This window comes from Mandrillus leucophaeus, unplaced genomic scaffold (genome assembly GCF_000951045.1).
Source record: "Mandrillus leucophaeus isolate KB7577 unplaced genomic scaffold, Mleu.le_1.0 Scaffold255, whole genome shotgun sequence".
NCBI lineage: Eukaryota > Metazoa > Chordata > Mammalia > Primates > Cercopithecidae > Mandrillus > Mandrillus leucophaeus.
The window spans coordinates 1,483,080-1,505,284 of NW_012102643.1; the positions used below are offsets into that span (position 1 = coordinate 1,483,080).

General features: G+C 44.4%; 1 protein-coding gene across 1 annotated transcript in view; it reads left to right on the forward strand.

Annotated features, from left to right (window-relative positions):
* LOC105542282 (TP53-regulating kinase) overlaps window positions 1-22,205 on the forward strand; it is a 131,703-nt gene that overhangs the window by 62,732 nt on the left and 46,766 nt on the right. The window contains exons 2-3 of the mRNA XM_011983751.1: window positions 14,915-15,176; window positions 17,991-18,154. Of these exons, the coding sequence (XP_011839141.1) occupies window positions 14,915-15,176; window positions 17,991-18,154 (426 nt within the window). The remainder of the gene's footprint in view (window positions 1-14,914; window positions 15,177-17,990; window positions 18,155-22,205) is intronic.

The following is a 22,205-nucleotide window of genomic DNA, read 5'->3' on the forward strand; positions in this document are numbered from 1 at the left end:
CCAGGTGCAGACTCTGTTAGGCCTTGCTGTCAGTTTCTTCAGCCCTAGAGATTGTAGCTGAGTCCCACTGGCTTCTGAAGGCAGAGGAATAGGCTGGAAGTTGAGCAATGTGTTACCCGAAGCTGCTACTCCTTCTTTCCTGGGCCCGCTCAGCAAGATTCTCCCTCCCAAAATGCAGCCACTGGACAGAAACAAGTGGCAAGAAGGCAAACTGCTCACCCTGAGTTGACCCAGAAAATGAGTCTGCAAAATCAGACACCTCTCCCAACCTCTGAACTCCAGAAGTTAAAATTGAAAGGAACAGTGCCTCGGGATCATGTGGCCCCACACTCCTTCCTACCTGAATCTGCCCTTGAGGACCCAAGGGAAGCCTCTATTTTGCAGACACGCAGACTGAACCTCAGTGTGGCCTTGTGGCTGGTGTGAGTTTATGAAACAGGAAGCCCAGAGGCAGAGGTTGACTGGAGTTGCTGTTGGGTGGAGTAAAATCATGGATCCACCTGGACTCCCCTCTACAGTTCCACTGTTTCAAATGTATCCGGGGCTGGGAGTGATGAGATCTACTCTTAGGCTCTGCATGGTCCTGAAGACACCACACCTCCTCTCCAGACCTCAGTGTATATCTGTAAAATGGGGATTTTAAAATGGAGCAGGGATTTTCAGTACAGAGTTTGGCGATCCCTACTAATCTGTCAACATCTTGACATTATATTCAGTATTGTACATGTGTGGGCACATACACACTATGTGGGGTTTTCATTAATTACCACAGGGGTCCATCCTTCTACCAATTCAAATCACTTAGATGAGAGGTCATAAATTGGTGACTATGGGTTGAATACCACCTGCACATGTAGTTTTTTTTTTTTTTTTAATTGGCCCACAGTTTCCTTTTAATGAGAAAATCTTTTAAAACTGTGAGATTTCACATAGAAGCAAAATTTCAAGCTTCTCTTGAAACATCAGGAGAGCTGGCATCACAGGACCCACATCCTGTATCACAACAATCAGGGGAGCTGAGCAGCAGTTGTTGTCCTCGTGGTGGGGGGTCCCTGTGTTCCCCACTTCACCACAGTCCCCACCCCTCCCTATTGCACTCATGACACCGAAGTCCAATGCCAGCTGTAAGTTACCATTAAGCTTGGGCACTTTTATCCGCTGCTAAAATAACAGTATTCTGTCTCCACAGCACTGTTGGAAGTGCAAATCAGACTTGAGAAAACGTGACTTTGATTACACCAGCCCACATTACCCATTAAATTGTCCCCTGCATATGAGTTTGAAATGCTGGACTTTGTATCATTTATTCATTCTTTTAACAAATACCTGTTGAGGCACTGAGGATAGAGGTGAACAAAGATAGAGAAGGCCCTGTTTGCATGGTGCTCATGATCTGCAGGGAGGAGAGAGAGAGATAATAAGTGAATGAACAAAAAAATAAACTCCAGCTAGTGATAAGTGGCTCCACAAGAATGGAGCCAGATAATGTACAGCAGACCACAATGAGCAGTGTGATCAGAGGTGGACTCCCTGGAGGGGAATCTCACCCCCTCCCTTTGAAGTGAGGGCTGAACAGCAAGGAGCCAGCCAGCCAGAGATAAAAAGGGGGTGGAGGGGTCAAGAGGGCCAGGCAGAGGGAAGAGCAGGTGCAAAGACCTGGACGTGGGAACAGTCCTGGCCTGCTTGTTCTGAGAGCCCACCACTTAGCATTTTACAGGCCTCAGTGCTCTAGTCCCTGCCTCCAAGTCCCCTGGAAGATTTTTGCTCTCTGGAAGTTAGTTTTGTTCTTAAGGCCTGGCAGAGTGAGAAGGTGGGGGGATGAGGGGCCGCAGCACTTCTTACTAATTCTCCACCAGATGTCTGGCATACAGCTGGCAAATCTGAATCCATTTGCCCACAGGAAGCTCAGCTGAGGCAAGGGAGGCATTCGGGGTCACTCTGGCTCCGCTCCAGTCCCTCTCCAGCAAGGTAATAAAACACACTCTTGACCCACTTGCTGCCAAAGCCCCAAGTAGGCCAAAGATTGACTTCCCAACTCCTGCCATTTCCCTTGGGTCACCTCTCCAGCTGACATGTGCTGTATCTGGAGTCATTCCTTCACAGAGGGCTGAGTTGACATCCTGACAGGAGCATCCAGAGACAGAGAGAGGAGAAAGAGGGAGGGAGAGAAAGAAAGGGGAGGGAGAGAGGAAGAAAAGAGAGGGAGGGGGAGAGAGAGAAAGGGAGGCGGCGGGAGAGAGAGAAAGGGAGGAGAGAGAGAGGAAGGAAAGAAAGGGAGGGGGAGGGACAGAGAGGAAGGACAGAGGGAGTGAGCGGAAGGAGGGAGGGAGGGGAGAGAAAAAGAAAGGGTGGGGGAGAGAGAGAGAGAGAGAGAATACAGCTTTGAAAAGCAACCCTTGCAGCCAGAATTTAAACAACAACCTTTCCTCCCATTTATGTCATGTACAGAATGAATACATCTGAATACATTGCATAAGAGGACTCACAGAATGTCACCTCCAAAGCAGATGTATGCTAGTGTTCACAACAACTTTTTCCATAATAGCCTGAAACTGGAAATAATCCAAATGTCCACCAGCAGGAAAATGTACAAATAAATTCCCATCTATTCACAGAATGGAATACTACTCAGCAGTAAAAAAGAATGGGCTACTGACACACAACTGCATGGAGGAATCTCACAGACATTATGCTGAGCAAAACAGCCACACATACTTCAAGCTCATTCTTATTGGTAAAATTAAAATTAAAATTAAAAAATAGCCAGAGACAGAGAAGTACATCCTGTATGATTCCATTATGTCCTAGAACAGGCAAAAACCAATCTATAGTGATAGAAATTGCAGCACTATTTTGCAGGGGATGTGGGAATTGACCTGAAAAGGGCATGCAGGAACTTTCTGGGAAGATGTAAATGTCCTATATCTTGATTGGGATGGTGGCTATATGAATATGACCATTTGTCAGAACTTTTATTTTATGTAAATTATAGCTCAATGAAGCTCTTTTTTTGAAGTCATGTTTATTTTTCTCTCCAGCTAGTGCTCTAAAATATTTTCAGTTCTTTTCCTATTACTTGGACAAAAACCCCTGCAGACACATGCCATTTCCTATCACTCTTGAGATGTAATTAAAATCCTCCAATTACTTTAATACACAAACATGGTCTCAATTCAGAAATTAGAATGGTCAGTTCCAGGTGATCATCAAAACGTGGAACTTGATTTGAAGTGAAATCCTTTCCCCTTCCCTTCCTGGGGGTCCTACAGGCTGGAAGCTGGGAAACAAAGAGGAAAGAGAGATCATTGTCTCCTGAGTTCCTCTTTACGGTTTCACCCCTTCTTCCTTATTTTCTTAAGCAAGGTTTGTGACAGCCACAGTGAAAGAAGCCAGGGGGCAGGAAGAGGCAAGGAGCCTGGCAGGTGCATGACCCCTGCCCCTCAGCTTCCCTTTACAGCAGACACTTCTCTTGTGAGTCTTACGGGGTTGGGAGACTAGAAGGTCTCCCCTTTCTCAGAACACTTCACAGCCCTTCCGTTGGGCTTTTCCCCCTGGCTTCTACCCCTCTAATTCCTGGTTTCCTATACATGGGAACTCCCTCAGGGGTCCTATATCACTTAGAAGTGGACCTCTTAGGCAGGATTTTAAAGAGGCCCTGGGCTGAAATTCTCACTTCATAACCACATCTGGTCTTTAGAAATACTTGAGCTTTCCGTCCTCACATCTTTGGAATGTTGGCCCAGCTAGGATTGAAGGATAAAATACAGGGTTCTAAGTTCACTTTGAATTTCAGATGAACAAGGAGTCATTTTTAAACTATAAGTATATCCCAAATAGTGCATGGGATATACTTATGCTAAACAATTATTTGCTGCTATCCATCCTAATACTGATTGGATATTTGGGAACAGCTTGTCTAGGTCTCACCATCTCCCCCTTGTGTAACAGCATAATGTTATGAGCAGCTTGCCTTGTGTCTTCCCAGCAGGCTGTCTACTACTTTCATCTCTGTGACCCTGGCCAGGTTACTTATTCACGCTGTGCTTCAGTTGCATTATCTGCTAAATGGAGATAATCATGGAACCTACTTCATAGGGCTGTTGTGACAATCACAATTAAACTGAGATAATACACAGGTACAGTTGTTTGGGCAGTGTCTGCCACATAGCAAATTCTCAATAGGTATTTACTGTTATTAGTATTATTATGGTGATAGTGATTGTTGTTGCTATTGCATGAAGAGAGGAAGAACTAGAGCCTCCAGATAGGCTATTTTCTGGAGAAAGGAGCCAGAACTAGAAGGATGGAGTTCCTGTGAATGAGGAATTGGGAGGGAACAGGATGGTTATTATGAGCATGCCTTGTGGGAGACAGTGAGGCAGAGATGGGGAGTGATGGAGGGGCAGGGATGGCAAGGACAAGCCAGGAGGCTTGAGAGAGGTTCTCTTGGTTTAGGAATGTGAGAGATTTTCAGGCACGCTAGAGAATAGAGAGGATGTGGGCATTTGACAAGAACACCCACAGATTGTGCAGAAATACATAGTGATAAAGAGAAAACTCTGGTCAGACCACCTGGGTTCAAATCCTGACTGCCTCAGCAGCTGTGGGCAAGTTACCTGACTTTTCCTGTCTGCTTCAGTTGTCCCATCAGTAAAACAGAGCTAATAATATCTGTCTCAAAGGATGGTTGTGAAAATAAAATGAGTTGATAAGTACAATTACTTGGAAATTAATTGCTTGCTAATTAATTGCTAGTGATTATTATACTTTGAGTCCCTTAAATGTTTAAGAGAGAAGAGTTTAAAAATTAGAATTCCTGTTTAGACTATGCAGTTTGTAAACTGCAACACTACCCTGGGACTGAATTACCTGGGACACAGTGTTATGCATGACCTAAATCAATGTCTTTTTATAATTTCCCCCAAAACAGAGGGGGAAAGTAATAGTACCTTCCTGAATCCAGGTGTGTCAGTGTATGCCTGTCATCCCAGCTACTTGGGAGGCTGAGATGGGAGGTTCACTTGAGTCCAGGAATTCAAGACCAGCCTGGGCAACACAGTGAGACCTTGGTTCAAAAAAAAAAAAGAAAAGAAAAAGAAAAAGAGAAAAAGAAAGGGAAAAAGAAAGAAAGAAAAGAAAAGAAAAAAAGATGCCTCCCTGAAAAGGGAGGGGCATTAAATGAGTTAATACATAGAAGATGCCTGAAACTTAGAGAATACTCAAAAAATGTTGGTGGTTGTGATTGTCATTATACTGTAGTTATTCTTCTGCATAGAGATGTGAAGCTGCATAGAAAAGGAAACTCTCACTAGAGCTCCTCAGAATTGAAATTTTCCAGGTGACTGCATGTCACTGTTCTCAACCATTATATTCCATTTTCTTTTCTTTTAATGCCCTTGTCAGGATCACCCAGGTAACAGGGTTATCCTGTCCTCATAAAGTGAATTGGGAAGTGTTCCCTTTTTCTCTGCTCTCTGAAAGAGTTCGTGCAAAATGGTATTATTTATTCCTTCAGTGTTTGGTAGAATTACCATTGAAGCCAGAAGGGCTTGGAGCTTTTTTGTCAGGAGGTTTTTAATGATTGATTCAGTTTCTTCAATAGACACCGAAATATTCAGCTTTTAAATTTCTTTTTCTGGTAGTTGAGAAAGGTATGTTTTATCAGGAAGTTTCTCTGGTTACTTGAAATTATCAAAGTGATTGGTGAAAAGTTGTTCAAACTATCCCTTTTGTATCCCTTTGATATTGTAAGATCTGAGTCATGTCTTTTTAAAATTCTTGTCATCTATTAAGTTCTGACCTTAGAGTATCCTTAGCAGGGAAACTATATTCCCTTCTTAAATTTGTAACTTTGGTGCTACTCATGAGTATCTCACACACACACGCACACACCACACACCAATTCCGGTTGAGTTAGAGGAGTAAATTTGCAAGGATCCCCTACTGCTCCGGAAATCCGCCCTCATATTTTAAAGTACAATAGGCAAATGAATGCTCAAGTGCCTGCTGGACAAAGGGGAGGCTCTGACCTTAGGAATCTGCAAAAGCTTTTATTCTCTAAGATTTAGTTTAAATAGCTCTTCCTAAGAGAAATGTTCCCTGCTATCTTTCTTTGTCCTCTAAGCTAAGTTAATTACTTTCCCCTAGGTGTCCCTAGCTTACTGAGAACCACATGTTGGTCCCAGTGTAGTTATTTGACCCGGCATCCACCTGCCTGATCCCTATACTCTGAGCAACTCGAGGGCAGATGTTCCCTTACTCATCTCTACCTCCTGAACTTTCAGCATGGTGGCCAGCAAAGAGTCAGGATCACAATCCATTTATTCTTTCACTCATTCCACAGTCTCTGATACCAATTCCCTCAATGTGTTGGGGACTGTGCCAAGTGCTGGGGACACAGAAGTGAACAAGACAAAAGAAATGGGGTCCCTCTTCTCAGGGAACTTTCTTAGTAGTTGAGGAGACAGAGTGAGTAAATCATTCTGAATGGATGAACCTTTGCAGGTTACAATTTGGCAGCATTTACCACCTTATTTTCCATGGAGCATAAGTTGTGGAGGATTTTAAGAAATATTTCAGTCTGTGGTCAAATATATTTTGGAAACTTTGGGTTAGACAAGGCCAAATAAATGTGTGTACTACATGATTTGTCAGCCCTTTCAGCGTACCAATTATGAATTTTTAGCGGAGTGGTAGGGAGAGCAGTTCCTGAAAAACTTATTTGGTTTTAGAACCCTTTCTTGGGAAGATATCATGTGACCTTGGATGTGATGTGCTGGGAAGTTCCACATAGAGATTGCTTAAGACCCCCTGGGTACTCAATGTATTTTTCTTGATTTGGAGCCACAACTTTTTAAATTCCAGAACCATCTATAAGATGAGAAGACTTCAAAAAGTTCATAAGAAAATGGAATTAAAAGACAAAAATTAAAATATAAACTTTGTTTCTCAACATAAGCTCCATCAAGTTCTAGACACTTTTGTAATGATGATACCAGCTATTTAATCCATCCTTAAAGAACTAAGAGTCTGGGGAATTTAACCATGTCAACGTCATCTTTTTTTACATTATTAACTGAAGAAAAATGGGTGCTCTTTAAAGATTTTTGAAGATTAGGAAACAAAAAGAAGTCAGAAGAAGCCAAATCAGGACCGTAAGACAGATGCCTAATGATTTCCCGTTAAAACTCCCACAAAACTGTCCTTGTTTGAAGAGAGGAAGGAGCAGGAGCATTGCTGTGGTGAAGGACTCTCTGGGGAAGCTTTCCCTAGCATTTTTCTGCTAAAGCTTTGGCTAATCCTCATAAAACTCTCATAATGAGCAGATGTTATTGTTCGTTGGCCCTCCAGAAAGTCAACAAGGAAAATGCCTTCAGCATCCCCCCAAAAATGTTGCCATGACCTTTGCTCTTGATCAGTTCACTTTTGCTTTGACCGCACCACTTCCAACTCTTGATGGCCATTGCCTTGATTGTGCTCTGTCTTCAGGATTGTACTGGCAAAGCCATGTTTCAACTCCTGTTACAATTCTTAGAAGAAATGCTTCAGGATCTTGATCCCATTTGTTTAAAATGTCCGTTGAAAGTTCTGTTCTTGTCTGCAGCTGATCTCGGTGCAGTGGTCTTGGTACCCATCAAGTGGACAGTTTGCCCAACTTTAATTTTCCAGTCAGAATTGTGTATGCTGAACCAATTGAGATGTCTGTGGTGTTGGCTATTGTTTCTGCTGTTAATTGTTGGTGCTTTCCAATTAGGGCATGAACAAGATTAATTTTTTTTTTCCTTGCAGATCCATGTGGATGCTCTGCCACTGCAGGCTTCATCTTCAACAGTCTTATCCCTTCTAAAACAAATTATCCATTTGTAAATTAGAATTTCTTTGGGACATTGTCCCCATAAACTGTTCGTAAAGCGTCAAGCTTCACCATCAATTTGATGTTTGTTTTTACTTCAATTTTAGCAGAATTCATAGAGCTCTGATGGGGCGGTTTTCGAACTATCCTTTTTAGTGCCTCAAACTAGATTCTGTTCAGACATGGATAATAAGTTAGTATGAGTTTATTTTGGTGCAAAAATTTGAAATCCATGCATAGTTTTTAAATAATACATTTTTTTGTGAACTTTTTGAAGATCCCTTGTCTTAACTTCTCTGTGCCTCAATTTTCTCATTTGCTAAATGTAAATGAAAATAATACTAACCTTCCTTTCATAAGGTTATTTAATGAACAAATAGATATAACATACTTAGAACAGTCCCAGGCATATAGTAACATTCAATAAATGTTAGTTCTTATTTTTTCCATCACTGTGTGACAGAGATATTCTGAATTTTGCAATAGTAAAGATGAAAGCACACACATTAAGTTCTATTAAAAGGTCAGGTATTATTTATTGTTAGGAGAATGGAGAAGGTGAGTGTTTTAGTCAGGAGTCTGAGTTGCAAATGACAGAAACTTGAGTCACAGAGACATTAAGTCACCTATCCAGGGTCACAAAAGTCATGGTGTAGTCAAGCTCTAGTTCAAATCCAGGAAGTCTTGCAACAAGCCCAGGTTCTTAACCGCTGTGCTGTTCTGCTCTTCTGTGAACCGAGTGCTGTGAGAGCATAGATATTGGAACTGACCAGAACTTTAGGGTGGGGGTCACAGGATAAAAATGGCCTCACAAGATGAGTCATAATTCACTAGATGAAGAAGTAGAAGAATGTTCCTGGCAAAAGGGAAAGCGTGTGCAAAGGCCCAGAGATTGACAAGCAGTGTAGACTGCTGAAAGAACTGTGTCCAAGAGAACAGAGAAAGTGGGGAATGTGGGAAGCCTGTACTGGGACACACTGATAAGCTTCGAATGCCATGACTGTGAGTCTGGGGTCCATGGGGAGCCAGAGGAGGTGTTTGAGCAGGAGAGTGGCATGATCTGAAGTACATTTTAGAAGTATTCCTTTGACTGCTCATGTGGAGGATGCACGAAGACAAGTGCAAAGGTTGAGAAATAGTCTCAGTGAAAGCTGATGAAGTTTGACGTTTTTCAAGAGCAGGGCAGATGGAGGGGAGAGACCTTAACGCTCAGGCTATAATGACAGAGCTTGGACTCTCTTATATCAGATCATGCCTGGGACCTCTCTCAAGTGGGTTTGGCTCAGATAAACCCCAAATCCAGCTAGAGGACATGACCCTTCTTTTTGACTCAAATACAAAAGAGGCTTCCAGCATAGGCAAGAAGGCAGTCCCTCTCCTTCTCTGTGCCAAACACCTCTCCAATCGTAGCTCAGAAAGATGTCACCCTCTCTGAGAAGACTTCTGTGTTAGATTGGGTCTTCGGAAGGACCCTGAGACAATGATTTGACTGCAAGGAATTTGACTGACAAGAGAAACAGTGAAGAGCATGGAAGAAATACAAGTGTGTTAATGAAGAGGTTCCTGCCAGCAGCAGGGATTCAGCCTTACTGGGGACTTCTGGGAAATGGTATTCGACATGCCTCAGTTATCCCACTGAAAGGCAACTGAACTTCGTGGCTGGGAGCTATTCCTAGTAGTGTTATTTCTTTGCAGTCTTGGCCAAGTGTGCTTCTAAAGCCAGAGAAATCTGAAGATGGCACTGGTGTGAACAGGAATGGTGGGCACCAAAGGGAGAGATGGAGGACTGTCTTAGTCCATTTGGGCTACTATAACAAAATACCTTAGATTGAGTGATATTTAAACAATAGAAATATATTGCTTATAGTTCTGGGGGCTGGGAAGTTCAAGATCAAGGCACTGGCAGATTCAGTGCCTGGTGGGGCCTTGCTCTTTGCTTCAAAGACAGTGCCTTATTGCTGTGTCCTCACATGGCAGAAGCTTCCATAAAAAGGGCCTTTAGGCCCCTTTTATGAGGACACTACTCCTATTAGTGAGAGCAGAGCCCTTTTGACCTAATCACCTCCCAAAGGCCCTGCCTTTTATCACCACCACAATGGGGATGAGGAGTCCATGTATGAATCTGGGGATCAGAAACATTGAGACCATAGCAAGGAGGTGCTGAGGTGTCTGCCCTTCTCAGACCCCACTGGCTGACACAGCTCCCTTTCACCTTTGCGCCATAGCTCACTGTCTTAAACTCTGTTTTAGCACTTGTCTCTCTGGGGGATGAATGATTTGTGTTCATGTCTGTCTCCTTGAGCAGTGGAAGCAGATGAACCAGGGATGGGCTAGGCACCAAACCTTGTATACCAAGTAAAGGTGTGGACTACAGTCTAGGAGTCTAGCGCCAGGGATGGGCTAGGCACTAAATCTTGAATGCCAAGTAGAGGGGTGGACTACAGTCTAGGAGTCTAGGTGTCTCATAATAGACCTAAGATGAAAGTGAAACGTCTTATAGTCATATCATTTTCAAAACGCAAAGATGAGGATTGTCTGAAGGGGTCCAAGAGTTCATTTATGGTATGTCTGGGCTTCTGTGGGAATTTGAGATTATAATCTCCACCAAGGACTCATATTTACAAATTGGGATACCTGTTGGTCTGGCAAGTGGTACGCAGAACAGGATACATGGGGCATTCCTTCTTGGGTTAGCAGGAAGATCTGATAGAAAGTAATTGTATATTTTAAAAAGCATGAATTCATTGTGGAGCAGGATACCAAGCATGGGTGGAAGAAAGGCAATTTTACAGCAGACTGTGATGCAGATTTTCTGACCCAGGGGATGATACATGGATGTTCTTCTGCCTGGAGGCCCACGATGGTGTGCTGCAGCCAGCTTATGCTGGCTCGGGAAATGTGATTGTCAAGTTTTTACGAATTCTAATAGCCAGTTATTAAATACAGACCTTAATACACACACGCGCGCACACACACACACACACAAGTTTTTCAGAGAGCCAGTTGTTCAACATTTACCAACACACATCCGTTGTTTGAGGGATATTTGGCAGCTAGAGGCTGGGAAGGTGATTTGGGTTTGAGAAGCACTGTAGTTTTTGTTTGTTTGGTTTTTAGAGACCAGGTTTCACTGTGTTGCCCACTCTGGACTTGAACTCCTGGCCTCAAGCAATCATCTTTCCTGAGCCTCCCAAGTAGCTGGGACTATAGGCACCTGGCTAAGAATCATGTATTGATTGGCGTGGTCAGATTTGCTTGTTAAAAATTTAGAGACTATGTCTTAGTCATTTTCCTTGTGCCTTCTTCCAGCCCAGGGCATAGCATGTGGTCAGGAATAAAGTTTGCTAAATGGACAGATGAATGAATGATAACTTGGATCGAGCTTTTTCTCTAAGTTGTAGAAGCATGTATTCATCATTCAACAGATATTTGGAGTGCCTACTATGTGCCAGGAACTGTTCTTGGCACTGGGAACACAATCCCTGCCCTCCTAGAGCTTGCATTCTAATAGAGGAGAAAACATACAGAGCTAAAAATCTGCTTTCAGGTGGTAACCAGTTACATGAAAGAACATGAAGCAGGATAAGGGGCTGGAGACCGGGTTTCGTGCTGCTTTTGTACTGGGAGCTGAGACTCAAGAGGAGAGGTGGCTCCATCTCTCCAAAGTTGTGTGTCTTCAGGAAGGCCCCTTTGGCTCTCTGAGCTGTGGAAACCAATTGTCCCCAGGTGATATTCAGGTTCCCAGCCTAAGAAGGCTGAGGTGGCCTTGGCCAAGTCTGAAACCTTGGGTACACCGGCTCCCCAGGTGGTTACTAAAGCTCTGTAGGCAGAATGTTGGGATTCCAGGAGCTTCTCTAAACAGGGTGCTGTTTATTGTGCCACTGGTTTCCCACATCCTTATTTGCTGTGCTGTATACCTGGGACAGACCTGCCCTCTATCTCTGTGGAATTCTAGAATAATGCCTTTTGGTTCCAAGCACACATTGAGGCTTTTCCACAAAAGGGGGCCTTTTCCCAAAAGGGTCTCAGCTTCTTGTTGGGGGAGCTTTGGGGTTCTGGAAACAGCTCTGACATCCACCTGCTGACTCACTCTTTCCCTCTCTGATCTGAGTCTCCACATCTGTAGAGCCAGGGAAATGAGAGGGGCTTGGTGAGGATCTGATGATCTGCCACTGAATCCCCAAATCTGGGAGGTTTAGGGGCTGCCAGGGTAGGTGGAAGGGAGGCAGAGTACAGAGAAGCCCATGACCAGCTCCTCATCCCACTTGTCCAGAAAAGTGCCTTTTTTTCCCCTGATTTTTACATTCAAAGTTTGTCTGTTTTATATACTGGGATTCAACATACAATTTTGCTTGAACAAAGGGCTGGGGGTTATTAGTACTTGTGAGCTCTGATCTTGTGATTCTCAAAGATACCTTACCTCTGAGATGCATGGATCTGCCTGATTTGAGAAACTGAAAGGATGGTGACAAATCAAAGCTTAGGGAATTTTTAGTTGTGAAGTTTGACTCTGTATTATTCCTTTTACTTTCAACCTTTAATGTGTGTGTCCAATAACCTGGGTTCTTGGGATATTCATTCCAAGTTGAGTTAATTTGTTTTACAGTTGTTCTTCTCTGGCCCCCAAGAAATAAATTTTAGGTATCCTGAAGGATAACTTTGTATTAACTGTGGCAGCTTATTTAATTTTTTCTCTAAAACAATGTATCTTAAGTCAATAGGAAAATGGGATGAGCTGTACAGAAATTCTCCTTGCAGGAGACTTTTTGCACATCTATAAATTTCATGAGTGAATGTGAGCAACTTACAGAAAAGCTAAGGGACTTGGGAATCTGGACGTTTTCCATTGTAGGGTGTGTTAAGCAGAGTCTCAGGATGTGTGTTTCAAGGTATGGAAATTGGTGACAGTGTGTCTCCCCCATCTCGGTAAATGACAACCCCACCTTCCCACTGCCGAGACCTACAACTTGGAATTGCCCTTGACCTCTCTCTTTGCTCACATATCACAACAGATCTATCAGCCAAGCTGTCAGATGTGACCTTGGAAATAGATTGAGAATTCAACTATTTCTCACTACCAACAACTGCCAGCAATGGGCCCTAGTAGCCAGTGTCTTTTGCCTGGATTGTTGCCACAGCTGTCTGATGGGTCTCCGTGGTCCCTCCCTGGCCTCCCTGTAAGATGGATTAACTAATCATAGCGTCCCCCATGTAACCTGATACCTGTCCTGTTTCACTGAGGATATGTTCTCTTAGCATGGTGCTGTGTTCAATGTTCTATGGACATGGAACAAAGTTAACAAAACTTACTGTAAGTAGGAAGTAAGAGCCATAAGATGGCTCCGGACAGGACCAAATCCAGGAAAAAGTTCATGTTTCCTAGAACACGCAAGATCATTGCCTTGAGAGGACATAAGAAAGCAAGGGCAGGGCAGGAATAGTTTCATTCCAACAGTGACTACGCGAATAATGGGACATTAAGTATTATGAATCCTGTGGGATACGGATGCATTAGATGTGAAGTCATTGTCATTATCACTCTCATGATGAGAACAGGTGTGTAGTTTGACAGGTTTTGACAAATATGCACACCAATGTAGCTACCACTCCAATCTAGGTGTAGAACATTGCCATCAGCCCAAAAGTTTCCTCTGTGCTCCTCTGCAACCCCTACCTATGCCCCCCACAACATAGACCTTCCACCCTAACCCTGGCAACCACTGATTAGACTTAAATTACTTTGTCTGCCCTTCATTGGTTCTAATATTCAGCTGAGAACAGCAGCAGGGCACTTGTATGAAGGTCTGGCTATAGAGGTAGATTGCCTTGGTCTACCCTGGTCTGCACAGCCTTTACCTTGCTAATGACCTCTTTGCACCTCAGTTTCCTAATCCATCAAATGGGGATAATAATCATACCTACTTCACTAGGATTTTGTTAGGAATAAATAGCACCTGGTACTTAATAGCCCAACAGATGTCAGCTATTGTTATTGTTTATGGAGTATGCATTATGTGTTGGGCATTGTGCTAAGTACTGCATAAGGATGTGGCAGTTGCTCCCTGTGCCCCTTCTACACCCCCACTGGTGCTCACCATTTCCGCACACACCAGTAGCTTCTTACTGCCTCTGATATGGTCTGCGGGAGCGTTGCCTCTGGCTGCAGGAGCGTGCTCAGTCTGCACAGAAGGATGCCTGAAGTGCTGAAAGTTAATGCTCCCAGTATCAGCCCTCAACCAACGATGGCCAGGAGTTGGCAGATAAATGCTCCAACTTCCTCGCCTCCAGTTGAGACAACTCTAAGGCATGATTTGCCCTTTCGCCAGGGTTGCCCATCAGAATTGAGCTTCAGGTGTCCACAGTGGTAACCTTCTCATGGGACACACACTGAAGCATGGTCTGCCCTGTCCCCAGGGTTCCCCATCAGAATTGAGCTTCAGGTGTCCACAGTGGTAACCTTCTCATGGGACACACACTGAAGCATGGTCTGCCCTGTCCCCAGGGTTCCCCATCAGAATTGAGATCCAGGTGTTCACAGTGGTAACCTTCTCATGGGACACTCTCTGGATTGGCTTCCTTCTGTTTCACTTCCCCACTGTCCTTCCAGAACCTCCTGGGATCCCCTATCAAGTAAACTATTTTCATTCTCATCTTTATCTCTAAGACAGCAGTGTATTTCACTTCATTCTCAAACAGTCCTATGAGGTGGACCAAAATAGCTTCTTCATTTTATAGTTGAGCAAAGTGACGCTTAGAAAGGTGACGCCACCTGCTTAAAGTTAACGCCTTAGGCACACACCTGCTCCACTGCTGCCCTGAGAACGAGCCAGGGCAGGCCCTGCCGCAGGCCTCCTTCCCCGTCTCCCCCCAGCCCCAGGCCTCCTTCCCCCTCTGCCCTGAGCCCTGGGCCTCCTTCCCCCTCTGCCCCCAGCCCCGGGCCTCCTTCCCCCTCTGCCCTGAGCCCTGGGCCTCCTTCCCCCTCTGCCCTGAGCCCTGGGCCTCCTTCCCCCTCTGCCCTGAGCCCCACTGACCCTCTGAGCATGCATCTCCTCCTGCAGGAAGGCCGCTGCTTGTTTATCATCCTGCTCATGGCGGTGTACTGGTGCACGGAGGCCCTGCCGCTCTCAGTGACAGCGCTGCTGCCCATCGTCCTCTTCCCCTTCATGGGCATCTTGCCCTCCAACAAGGTCTGCCCCCAGTACTTCCTCGACACCAACTTCCTCTTCCTCAGTGGCCTGATCATGGCCAGCGCCATTGAGGAGTGGAATCTGCACCGGCGAATCGCCCTCAAGATCCTGATGCTTGTTGGAGTCCAGCCGGCCAGGTAAGAACAGGTAACGGTTCCAGCCCTACAGTGGAGAGGCAGAGGGACCACACCTCTGGAGCCTATACCTGCTCTTCTTGGTTTACTCGTCCAGGCCAAGAAATCATCGGTTCCCACCATTTATTTATTTATTTATTTCTCAGCTATTTAGCAAGCACCCGCTGCATGCTAGACGCAGCACTAGGCCCATCATGGAAAGCTGTTCTCAAAGGTGCGGAAGAACCACCTGGGGAGATGAGATGCTGACCCCCAGGCCCCACCCCCAGGGATTCCAGTCCCATAGTTTTGGAGGGGGCCACACTGGCAGTTTGACCCCGACTGCTCAGGGCTGAATCCCAGATGACCTGCTCTGAAAAATGACTTAACCTCTGCCTGCCTGTGAAATAGTGATGTAGTGGCACCCACCTCATAGAGTTTAGTGAGGATTAGATGAGCAAATGCAGGTAAATCCCCTACACCTGAGCAGACAATGCTGGCTGTTAGCATTCTTGTTTACTATTTACCTGCCTAGGTGATGAAGATCAGGTGGGAGTTGAAGGTCAGGGGTATGCAGAGGATATGGGAAGATGGACTGGAAGGGAAGGAGAGTCAGGGTCACAATCCTAGAGAGCCTCAGGCCCTCTGGTTAGGATTTGGACTTTTATTCGTAGAGGATTGGGTGGCCTCTAAAATAGGGGTGTTATTTCATCTTATTTTTTGTTCCATGAACCCCTTTGGCAATTTGGTGAATCTTAAGGATCTTCCCAGAATAATGTTTTTTAAATGCATAAAGCACAACAGAGTTTGAAACAACAACTACAGCAAAATGCAATTATCTAATTTTTTTTTGTAAACACAGACACCTGCGCCCTGGTACAGGTAGGTACCGTTTTATTAACACAGCAACCGGCAAGACCGAGCGATGGGCCTGATCAAGCCATCATGTTGAGCAGCTTTGAGTGTTGATATTTCAAGATGTCTGCAGTGATTATAATGTCATTTTAAAGTATCAGGGATCTTGCCAGGCACAGTGGCTCCCGCCTGTAATCCCAGCACTTTGGGAGGCTGAGGCAAGCGGATCGCTTGAGGCCAGGAGTTCAAGACCACTCTGACCAACATGGCAAAACCTCCGTCTCTACCAAAATACAAAAAATTTGCTGGGCGTGGTGGCGCATGCCTGTGATCCCAGCTACTCAGAAAGCTGAGGTGGGCAGATCACTTGACCCCAGGAGGCAGAGGTTGCAGTGAGCCAAGATCATGCTACTGTACTCCAGCCTCAGTGACAGTGAGACCCTGTCTCAAAAAAGAAAAGAGAGAGAGAAAGAAAGAGAGAAAGAGATAGAGAAAAGAAAGAGAGAGAGAGAGAGAGAGAGAAAATGTCAGGGATTTTTTTTTTTGGGGGGTGACAGAGCCTCAGGCACTGCTCATACACCTGAACTTTTTTGACTGTTTATCACTGATGGAAATGCTTAATTTGATTAGATGTTAGCAAAATGAAGATACACATTTTCCCCCAATCCAGTTCTGAATTATATCCATAGACTTATAGTTATAAATCTGTTCTTTTAAAGGTTATAAGCTGAGGAGTGACATGGCCAGATGTGCATTTTTTTCCAAATACATCTCATTTCCTTCAGATTTGCATTTTTTTAAAGATTCCTCTTAGTTGCCTTGTAGAGATCAGATAGGAGAGTACCAGAATGAGAAGCTGATACATCCCAGTTAGAAGGCCATTTAGAGTGTCCCGACAAAAGACAGTAACAGCTTGGACTAGGAGGTGGCAGTGGAGATGAACAGATTGGATAGATTTGAGAGCAGTTTGGGTGATAAAATTGACACAGGAGAGAGTGTAGGAAAAAAAGGTTCTGGATGACTCCTAGGTTTCTAGCATCATCTCTGTGTCAACTGCTCTGCTAGGCTCTGTAGCTGCGCCTCCTCCTAGAGGAGCTGCCAGTCCTGTGGGACAGACTCCATCTATGGGACTGATTCCAATGCCAAGTGGAATTTGATCTCTAAGGGGCACACCATGGTGTGAGAGCCCACATGAGAGGTAGGGGGATAGGGGGGAACTTCCTAGAGGAAGTCATATTTGAGCTTAACTTTGAAGAATGAGCAGGGCTACTCTTAAATATATTCTAAAGTTACAATAACTAAAACAGTAAGACACAAGTCTGAAAACAGATTTTTGAAACAGAATAAATCTAAAGGAAATCCAGATCCGAAGGAAGGATTATCCAGTAGATGGTGGGAGTTGGGATAATTGGTTTATTCTATTAAAAAATGGATTTACATCTTACTTTGTATTATGCATCTAAGTAAATGCCAGGTGGATTCAGAGTTCAATATAAAGAGAAAAAATCCTGAGACTTAGATTCTGTTGGTGGGAATGGACCAAGCAAAGGCAGGGAGGCAGAGGAGTAAAGGCATTGAGTGCTAGTAAGAAGTTCAGCAGAGTCTCAGCAGGGTAAGAATGGGAGGGGAAAAGGGGGAGGAAGCTGAGAAGGCCATGAGGGAAAGATAGTGGAGTGTCTTGGTGCCCTGGCAACTTTTTTCTGAAATGGCTGTCATTGAGGATTTAGGGACAAGAAAGAGAAAACGTCAGGCTTGAGATATCTTTATAACCTGGGTACCTGTGGACAGTTCACTTAAACACCTTGAACCACAGTTTTCTTAGATCTAAAATAAACCTGGTGAGTGCATTTGGTTTCTGCTTTGAGTCTCAAATTTCCATCTGTAAAATGGATGGGTTGGATTCCTCAGGGATGGCAAACTGGGACCAGAGGATCTCCTGGGCCCTGGGCTCTGGATTTGTCTCTAATGCCATCTGCTCTGCAGGCTCATCCTGGGGATGATGGTGACCACCTCGTTCCTGTCCATGTGGCTGAGCAACACTGCTTCCACTGCCATGATGCTTCCCATTGCCAATGCCATCCTGAAAAGTCTCTTTGGTGAGAAGGAGGTTCGAAAGGACCCCGGCCAGGAGAGTGAAGAGAATACAGGTGAGGCTGTGCAAAGGAATTGGGGCCAACTCCACCAGGATTTGGAAGTGGGAATGGGATGTCCAAAGGATGTCAGGGAAGGCCAAGGGCATGCACACTTACTGAGCACCTGCTATGTGTCAGATGTTTTAATTATGACAATGACTGATAATTAGATAAGAAATCATGGTACCTTGGTTTTTTAAAATTTGCTTTTATTAAGCACATACTGTATACTGAGCAGTGAGTTGACCTCTTTACATACATTATCTCCCTTAACTCTCAAAACAGCTCTATGAAGTAGGTACTGTAATTAAACCTTGTTTTACAGCATCCAAAGAGACGCTCAGCATCACCAGTATTCAGAGAAATGCAAATTGAAACAATGACATTTTAATCAATGAGACAGGCAGAAATAAGAAAGCTGGTGAATCCCCATGTTGGCAGGAATGGGGGCCACAGGAACTCTCATGCACTGCTAGAAAGAGTGTGGACTGGGTTAGAGTTTCTTAAGGATCTTGTGCAAGGATTTAATCACATTAAATGTGTTTATACTGTGTAACCCAGCAGTTTTGCTCCCAGATACCAAAGAAATCCTCTCTTAGGTCCAGGAGGGAACACACATAGTGATATTCACTATAGCGCTCTCTGTGGTGTGGGGATTGGTGGCTACATGGGCTTTATCGCTAGGCATGTAGCGATACAGGCAAAGGCAAAAATGGTGGGTACATGCCATTGAGCATTATGCTGCTTTTAAAAGAGAGAAGAATTAGTGAACCATACACTTCTATAAATGGATCTCACAGAGCAGTTATGATTGCGGGTAAAAACCAGAATGAAATCTAGAATACACCCTCCATATGTAAGCTGAAAATACCCATGAACGACAAAACATTGTGTAAGAAATGTATAATGAAAAGCTACACATTAAACATATCAGAATGGTTGCTATGGCAAGGGTGAGAGTGGGAAATGGGGAGAGAAAGGACTAAAAAGACCCTATCAATTATAGAAAATAGAAGCTTTGTGCAGTAAATAGTGATAACGTATTATGAACAGGGGGATTTGATTCCCTCAATCCTCTGAACTTGTGTTCTTAACAAAACAAAACATACACAGCCATTGTATTTTTAGATGACTATATTCAGGCTCCAAGAGGGAAATGATTTTCCCAAATCACAGAGTGAAGTTAAAGAAGTCCAGGATCAATTCAGAGGCACAATGATGTCATGACTTTTCATTGGCGACTCTGTGGTTCCCCTGGTCTTATGGTTGCAAAGTGGCTGCCACATCATGTCACTTTAAAATGTCTTACTTTTAATTTATATAACTATTTTAAAAGGAAGATTTGAATTGGTACATATGTGGGCAGAAATGGCTAGTTGAACCCCAGTATCGATTGTTCCTTTGTTCTTTTAGGAATAGAACCCAGTGCTTTCCTCTCTGAGGAAAGGCTGAAACTACTCTTGTGATAAGACTTGGTCAGGTAACTGAGTCTGGTCAATGGAATGTAGGTGGAAGTGATGTGTACAACTTCCGGGTTCTGCCCTTTCTGCCAGGTGGAATGTGAATATGATGGCACCCGAGACCCAAAGACAGGAGCCACATCTTAGGAGATAGATGGCAGATCTGCCCCTGTGGCTTTGGATCATTTACCTAAGTGAACACAACAAGCATTATCCATGAAACCATAGGTTTTGTGTGCTAGTTCCAGTTTTTAAAATATGAAATAAATTAAATATATATCTGTTAAAACTTAAATGTTTATCCATGAACCATCTAAGTTAACCTCACTGACAGTCACACGAGTATTTCCCCGTCATACACTAAGGGATCCTGCTTATTTTATTTTCACGGCAGCCCTGAACACTAGAAATGAGTATATGTACTTTACAGATGAAGTTCGGAGAGGTGAGATGATGTGTTCAGGATCATAGCATTGGCAAAGTGGCACAGTCAGCTCTACGCAAGGGTGGGGTCTTCCATGAGGAAGGGAAGAGAAGCTTTATAGCATCGATTAACAAATTCTGTCTACAAATGACCAAATAATAAATACTGCAGGCTTTGTGGGCCACTCTGTGCAACTACTCAACACTACCCTTGCAGTGAGAAAGCAGCCACAGATAAAACAAACGAGCAGGTGTGGCAATGTGCCAATAAAATTGTATTCATGGGTGCTGAAATGAAAATTTCATATAATTTTCATAACAGGAAATATTCTTCTATAGATTTTTTTTGACCATTTCAAAATGTAAAAGCCATTCCTAGTTGGCAGGCCACACAAAAACAGGCGGCGGGCTGGATTGGGGCTGCATATTTTGGTCACTGACCCCAGCTGTACAATATTGGCTTCCTTGACTTTCAAACTGTTTCCCTTAAGAGAACTGCCTGATGGTCACCCTGGGGTGGCAGCAAGCACCTGGGACTCTGCCCTTTCCTCCATTTCAACCCTAGTTAGACTCAGTTTATTCATTTTGTACACTGAGCTTCTAAGCAATGATAACCAATGTTTACTGTGCACTTAGTTTATGTGCGGACTCTTAGGTGGGCCTTATATCTGAATGAGATGGAACAAGCATTGACCTCATTTAGAGAAGTGGAAATTGAGGAAGGAATTAAAAAGAGTCCCCCCACCCCCCGTTACCCAGTTTCCAAACAGTGGCTCTGGTATTTTGAATCCAGGCTGGCTGACTTCAGAGCCTGCATTCTCAGGCTCCATTATTCTGCCTCCCACATGAGACTTTTTACGAAGTGGCAAAGCAAATGATTGAAAGCCAAGTCCCTCATTATGAGAATGAAAAATCTGAGACTCAGGAAGGGGAAGGGACTTCCCCAAGGCCACACACAGTGGTGGCCATGCAGTGAAGTCCAGAGTCTTTTCCCATGCTGCAGAATGTCAGGAGGGAGGGGACCCTGGGGGTTGGGATAGACACCTGCCTTTACAGGCCATGGGATCAGGGAGAAGGAATTGGTTAATGATCAGCCTCTAAGACCTAAAACAAGGCTAATTCCAGTGCAAAGAGAGCTATTCCCTTTCATCCAGTTCTGAGCTTTGACCAGGTGGCAGGAGGCGAGGACAGGGGTGGAGGGAGTAGAGATTCTGCCAGTGGGCTAGGAGAGGCACGAGGAAGTTCCTAGGAGCTATAGGTTCATGAGGGACATCTGTAGCACCAGCAGCAACCATAATCATCATGTGAGCTGAGCTCTCATTTTCTGAGCAAACACCACATGCCAGATACCATGCTAATTTTTTTATACTCATTAGCTCATCTGATCTTCGTAATTGTACTGGGAGGTAATGATGCCCATTTTATAGATGAGGAAACTGAGGTGCAGAGAAGCAAAATGATTTGCCCAAAGTAACATGGTGATTTGCTGAGCTCTGTCTGAATCCAGAATCTGTGCTTATAAGCACCTTGCCATGGTGCCTGGTACAGAGGAGGCAGAACCTAGGGCAGGGTGGGTCTATCTGGATAAGACTCCAGAGGTCCTCAGACTTGGAGGGCAGCCCCGTTGCATTTCTCCAGTTCCTTTACCCAGTTCTGGGCGACCCAGGGGCCATGTGACCAATGGCTTTGCCAATGGCCCTCTACATGCACGCTCTCATTAGGTCCTCCACCACAGCCCTGTGGGGAGATGCTATTAGCATGCCCATTTTACAGAGGAGGAAACTGAAGCTCACAGCCATGATTGGCCCAATGTCCCTTGGCCAGTAAGGGACCCACCTGGATTTTGTTTTTGTTTTTTAGAGACAGGGTCTTCCTCTGTCTCCTAGGCTGGAGTGCAGTGGTGCAATCAGCTCGCTGCAGCCTTAAACTCACAGGCTCAAGTGATCCTCTAGCCTTGGCCTCCCAGAGCACTGGGATTACAGGCATGAACCACTACGTCTGGCCCTCCACCTGGCTTTTGAATCTAAACTCTTTCCCCTCCTTTTTTTCTGTCCATAGAAAGCTAGCTTGCCATCTACATCTTTCTTTTATAGGAAGGCCCAGGATACCACCCTTCACAACACAAGGGTCTTTAATGTTGGGTGAAGCGTTGTCTTCATCCATAAGCTAACCCACCTTCTGCA